The 6,937-nt window shown below is 37.1% G+C and overlaps 2 protein-coding genes across 2 annotated transcripts in view; both read left to right on the top strand.

Moving 5' to 3' along the window:
- The window catches only part of LOC142355577 (uncharacterized), a gene marked incomplete at its 5' end in the record, with an annotated part of 1,968 nt that extends 412 nt beyond the window's left edge, over window positions 1-1,556 (top strand). Inside the window, one exon of the mRNA XM_075407692.1 lies at window positions 1-1,556. This exon is cut by the window's left edge and continues 412 nt beyond it. Coding sequence (XP_075263807.1) covers window positions 1-1,542 — 1,542 coding nt within the window.
- Window positions 1,543-3,780, top strand: LOC142355578 (uncharacterized; the record flags this gene model as incomplete). Its single annotated transcript, XM_075407693.1, has 1 exon — window positions 1,543-3,780. A coding segment is annotated over one exon (2,157 nt), but the record flags the coding sequence as incomplete, so codon positions are not given.
- Between the last annotated feature and the right edge of the window lie 3,157 nt (window positions 3,781-6,937).

The following is a 6,937-nucleotide window of genomic DNA, read 5'->3' as shown; positions in this document are numbered from 1 at the left end:
GAAAACATCACCAACATCAACAACCATACCCTCCACATCATCTTCAGCAACATCGACAACATCAACGACCATACCCTCAGCAACACCAAGAACAACATCAACCACATCAACGACCGTACCCTCAACAACACCAACGACAACATCAACAACATCAACGACCATACCCTCAACAACACCAACAACAACTTCAACAATATCAACACCCATACCCTCAACAACACCAATGACAACATCAACAACATCAACGACCATACCCTCTACAACACCAACGACAACATCAACCACATCAACGAACGTACCCTCAACAACACCAACGACAACATCAACAACATCAACGACCATACTCTCAACAACACCAACAACAAAATCAACAATATCAACGACCACACCCTCAACAACACCAACGACAACATCAACAACATCAACGACCATACCTTCAACAACACCAACGAACTCATCAACGATATCATTGACCATACCCTCAACCACACCAACGACAACAGCAACAACATCAACGACAATACCCTCAACAACACCAACAACAACATCAACAATGTCGACAACTATACCCTATACAACACCAACAACAATTTCAACAATATCAACAACCATACCCTCAACAACACCAATGACAACATCAACAACATCAACGACCATACCCTCTACAACACCAACGACAACATCAACCACATCAACGACCGTACCCTCAACAACACCAACGACAACATCAACAACATCAACGACCATACTCTCAACAACACCAACAACAAAATCAACAATATCAACAACCATACCCTCAACAACACCAACGACAACATCAACAACAACAACGACCATACCCTCTACAACACCAACGACAACATCAACCACATCAACGACCGTACCCTCAACAACACCAACGACAACATCAACAACATCAACGACCACACTCTCAACAACACCAACAACAACTTCAACAATATCAACAACCATACCCTCAACAACACCAACTACAACATCAACAACATCAACGAACATAATCTCAACAACACCAACAACAATATCAACAATATCAGCAACCACACCCTCAACAACACCAACTATAACATCAACAACATCAACGACCAAACCCCCAACAACACCAACGACAACATCAAGAACATCAGCGACCATACCCTCTACAACAGCAACGACAACCTCAACGACTTCAACGACCTTACCCTCAACAGCAGCAACAACAACATCAACAATATCGATAACTATACCCTCTACAACACCAACGACAATAGCAACGACAAAACCAACAACAACATCAACAATATTGACCACTCTACCCTCTACAACACCGACAATAACATCAACAACATCAACGACCATACCCTCAACAACAACAACAACATCAACAATATCAACAACCATACGCTCTACAAAACCACTGACCACATCAATAACATCAACTACCACACCCTCAACATTGCCAAAGGCAACATCAACAACATCAATGACCATACCCGCAGCAACACCAAAAATAACATCAACAATATCAACAACCATACCCTCTAGAACATCATCGACAACATCAACAACTTCAACGACCATACCCTCAACAACACCAACGACAACATCAACAACATCAACGACTATACGTTCAACAACACCAACGAACTCATCAACGATATCATTGACCATACCCTCGACCACACCAACGACAACAGCAACAACATCAACGAAAAAACCCTCAACAACACCAACAACAGCATCAACAATGTCGACAACTATACCCTCTACAACACCAACGACAACATCAACATCTTCAATGACCATACCCCTAACATCCGCAACGACAACATCAGGAACATCCACAACCATACCCTCTACAACACCGACAATAACATCAACAACATCAACGACCATACCCTCAACAACAACAACAACATCAACAATATCAACAACCATACGCTCTACAAAACCACTGACCACATCAATAACATCAACTACCACACCCTCAACAACACCAAAGGCAACATCAATAACATCAACTACCACACCCTCAACAACACCAAAGGCAACATCAACAACATCAATGACCATACCCGCAGCAACACCAAAAATAACATCAACAATATCAACGACCGTACCCTCAACAACACCAACGACAACATCAACAACATCAACGACCATACCCTCAACAACACCAACAACAATTTCAACAACATCAACGACCATACCTTCAACAACACCAACGAACTCGTCAACGATATCATTGACCATACCCTCGACCACACCAACGACAACAGCAACAACATCAACGACAAAACCCTCAACAACACCAACAACAGCATCAACAATGTCGACAACTATACCCTCTACAACACCAACGACAACATCAACATCTTCAACGACCATACCCCTAACAACCGCAACGACAACATCAGCAACATCCACGACCATACCCTCTACAGCACCAAGGACAACATCAACAACATCAACGACCATACACTCAGCAACACCAACAACGACCATATCAACAATATCAACGACCATACCCTCAACAACACCAACGACAACATCAACAACGTCAACGACTATGCCCTCAGCAATGCCAACGTCAACATCAACAATGTCGACAACTATACCCTCTACAACACCAACGACAACATCAACATCTTCAACGACCCTACCCTTAACAACCCCAACGACAACATCAGCAACATCAACAACCATACCCTCAACAACACCAGCAACAACAACATCAACAATATCAATAACCATACCCTCTACAACACCAACGAAAACATCAAGAACTTCAACGACCATACCCTTAACAACACCAACAACGACCACATCAACAATATCAACGACCATACCCTCAGCAACACCAACAACGACCACATTAACAATATCAACGACTATGCCCTCAGCAACACCAACAGCAACATCAACAACATCAACGACCATACCTCAACAACACCAACGACAACATCAACAACATCAACGACCATACTCTCAACAACACCAACAACAACATCAACAAAACCAACAGCAACATCGGCAGTGAGCACACCAACGACACCAACAATAACATCAACAGCCACACAAACGGTAAAAATAGTCAGAACAACAACTGCAAAAACGATAAGATCATCAACAACACGAGCAACGACAACAGCAAAATCAGTACACATAGAACTTGACAAGTCCAGTACTAGTCCGACAACAAAATCCCATATTTTAGCAGAAAGAAATCACTTTGAAGGCTCCAACCCAGGCATGTTCAGATCAGAACAATTTGATGAAAGGAACTCTTCAACAAGCCCACATTTCATGAGATTATCAACGTCAATCGTGGATTCTTCATCAGCAGATGTCCGAGATGGTTCTTTTGAAACCGATTCTGAGGCTAAAAAGAGAAATCTTTCAGCGCGGATTAGTAAACTCGGTGAATATAACTCAACTGTTAACATCACTGAGATACCTTTCACTTCACATCAAAATCCATCAACATCAACAAATATTGATGCGCAACAAAATGATGTTGGTAGCATGACCACTACAGGAGCTTCCGAAGACGATATGGTTAAAACAGAAACAGGTGACAAAATGAGTGAACTGGCTCCAGTTATAGCTGGCGTGGGTGCTCTGGTGGCTGTGTCCGGTTACGTTCTGAAATTATTGGCGTTTGGTGATCGGCCTACGAGTAATAATGCTGGTGAGGTGTAGATACTATATGTAGTTTCCATTACAAAAATAATACTGGAAACCCACCCGTGTTGTTAGTTCTAAGTACACGTCTCATACAGATCTCATATGATTCCATACAAATCTTATCTCATTCGTTAGCTTGATACATGAAAAAGTTCTGGGAGCCATAAATGACTCTTATATGGAATCAGAGATATCAGAATTGATCGTTGTGACAGAGTAAGGGTGTTGCTAAACCACTAGCTGTTAAATAAATCCAACAATTAAGATGTTTTTTTGCGGAACTAAAGGGTTAAATGGGCCAAATGGTCCCTTTCATTTGGTAGATGTCCGGGCTTGCAATGTTTGCCGGCACTAGGGTTTGGTAAAAGGGTGCAAAAAGCAATTAGGAAACAACCCTAGTAGTGCTATAATTACTGTTATCATCTATCGAATGAAACTATGCATGACATTTTTGGATAACAAGCGATATTGGTATCTACTGGGGTGTTGTAGAATGTTATCGCTGTACTTGGGTGCAGGTTATTTAGATCAGCAAGTTGGTATGCTAATTTAATCTCTAAATGCTTTATTTTTTTCATTGATTTTACTTATTTTAACAAACACAGCATCTAAAACTTAGACAAGGAGGCTCGGTAATGTGCGTTTGCGCATAAAATTCCGACCCCGCTCAATCTTATTTTTGATTTGAATGTCTACCAAATGAGGAACAGAAGGAAAATCCCAAAATTTCAATTATTGTTCAAGAAAATGGGTATGATCAAAAAGATTGCCTCCAACGCAAATAACTCAGTGGAGTAAACAAAATGCCGCATTAGATTGATGAGATCAGCCATTTGTAAGAAAGCAAGTAAAGACGAACAACCAAATCAAACAACAATAACGACAAACATTAATTACATCTAAAACTTTATGTCCATTTTTTAAAAAAAACTCAATAACAAGTTCAAAATAGAGTGAGATAAAACAGAAACTAAAGAAAATAATTTGTACTTCACTAGAAAAGATATAGGACCATTGCATAATGAAACTCGGTAACAATTAGACAAAATAAACAAAGAAACCGCAAAGTTAAAATAATTGGCTGAAATTTTTAACAGCAATCACTTTCAAAGTAATGAAAACCATTAGATAGTAATTCAAAACATCCAACACGTTTATGATCACGTACGACTCTATAGCAGAGAACTAGGACTTTTCTTTACTCAGTTTTTCATGTGGTTACAGAAAGAACAACAAAAAGAAACAACAAGCAAAATTTCAATTAAAATTTGCGAGAAAACACTGTAGAAGTCCTAAAGCCAATATTTGATCCTCAAATTATGTTCAACAGAGCCTTCGTTGAACGCCAATAGATTGGTATGCGACCTCTCAATAATAAGATTATGTAAGAAGTCGACACAAAAAAAAGAGCAATAAGGGTAAAATTAAGATACTTTTGTGTTTTTTTTTCAAACAATTATTTTTTTTAAAGTCATGAAAGCCATTAGCTACAAAATAAAAAATTTAACAGATTCGTTTATTCATCCAATGGAAGCTCTTGAGACCTGTAACTATTCATAATACACATTTGCACCCTCCCTCAACAACAATAAAATCATATTTGGCCTCTAATTAGCAAGTCTAGGTAGTGAATAGACAAAAAAGAACAAAAATGCGAACTTAAAAGTCTCTCTTCTTTATTTTTGAAAACAATTGGTTTCAAAATCATGAAAGCCATAAGCTTTGCACTCAAATCACAACATAGGCTGATTTGTTTTTCAATAAAAAATAGTGAAACTTGTCATTATCCGAGAAAATGCTTAAAACTAAAAGGACAAAAAAACGACTGTTAATGACATATGTAGAAAATTCTATTAAATTCTTTGAAAAAGGGATGTCCAAAACCGCTAAAACTATAAAGTTTGCCTTTGAAGACTTTTATGTGTTTAATTCTGCTTTATTTTGAACGCAAAAAAATAATATGTGAACTGTCAATAATGTGATAATGTGACAAAACGAGAAAGAGAACGTGAAAAAGGTCTATGCCTAAAAACTAAAAAAAATGTGAAATTTAATAGTATCAAAGCTAGAGAATCATAAATTAACGCGTGAAACTAAAAAAAAATTAATTTCTATTCTGTAGAAACAAGGGGAATAGGAAGCAGTCTTTCTCTGCTGACACTAATATACAAGCTGACCAAATCAGAAGAAAATTAGTGGCAAAGTTCAAAAAGCCATTCTATATTTAAACATCAAGGATTGTTTAAAGTTCAAACGACCAAAACCTTTTGAATAAAGAAAACCAGACAAATTTTTTTGGAACTGCTTAGGAAGCAGAAAGTTTCCTTTGATTTGAATTGTTCAGCTCTTTAATTAAAGAAAAAAAATCAAAATTGACCGACTGACTACAATCCGAATTGTTTTTTGGGATGTAGAAAATCCGAAATTGGGCCAAGACCAGCCTTGATGTTGCTGTTCGTCCATTAAGAACACTCAATTGTTTTGAATGTTATAAATCTAGACCATATATAATTTAAAAGATCAAAATTAATTGCTCCGTCTTCGATCATCACAGAGTAAAGTTTAAAAAAAGCAAGTTTTTAAATTCATTCTACTCTCAATGGAATCCGAAATAGGAATACCTCCTATTGTAGTTTACAATTATTGTATTAGATGTTTACGGATGTGCATTTTTGTCAAATGTAATCAAAGTGGACTAAGGAAGCTTATTTCGGTCAATTTTTGAAGAAAAAAGGCTTAATTTTGAAATACTAGCCAAAAAAATAAATCAAAATAGTCAACTATAATTTTTGTCTTTCCAAAATAAATCAAGACAACTATTGTTAACAATTTTTACATATATAAGCAAAATTGACAAGAAAAATTTGGAATAAATGCATGAAAATATCATCAAAAATAACGTAAATCTGTCTAATATTCACAAAAATTTAAACCCTGATAACCCGTTCAGGAAAACGAAATTCAAAATAATTTTTAATTCCATATTCTACGCTAACCATATTCTACTCCTAACTCTATAACGGATGGAAAATTTTCTGAATCAGACGGAAGTTACAAGTCAACAAAGAGAACTATCAATGAGGCGAAATTCAAAAAACAATAAACATTTTTAAACCAAGAAATTTTAAAAGTCTTGAAAATCATTAGCTTTTGACTAAATAATCATTGATTAATTACTAAAAAGTTATTACCAAACCAAAAGGCCTTGTCTTTGGGTAGACTAAGCCTTAGAATCGAACTAAAGAAAAACTTG

This window comes from Convolutriloba macropyga, unplaced genomic scaffold, assembly GCF_964194025.1.
Source record: "Convolutriloba macropyga unplaced genomic scaffold, txConMacr16.3 SCAFFOLD_4610, whole genome shotgun sequence".
NCBI lineage: Eukaryota > Metazoa > Xenacoelomorpha > Acoela > Convolutidae > Convolutriloba > Convolutriloba macropyga.
This window is presented reverse-complemented; position numbering and strand designations above follow the sequence as displayed.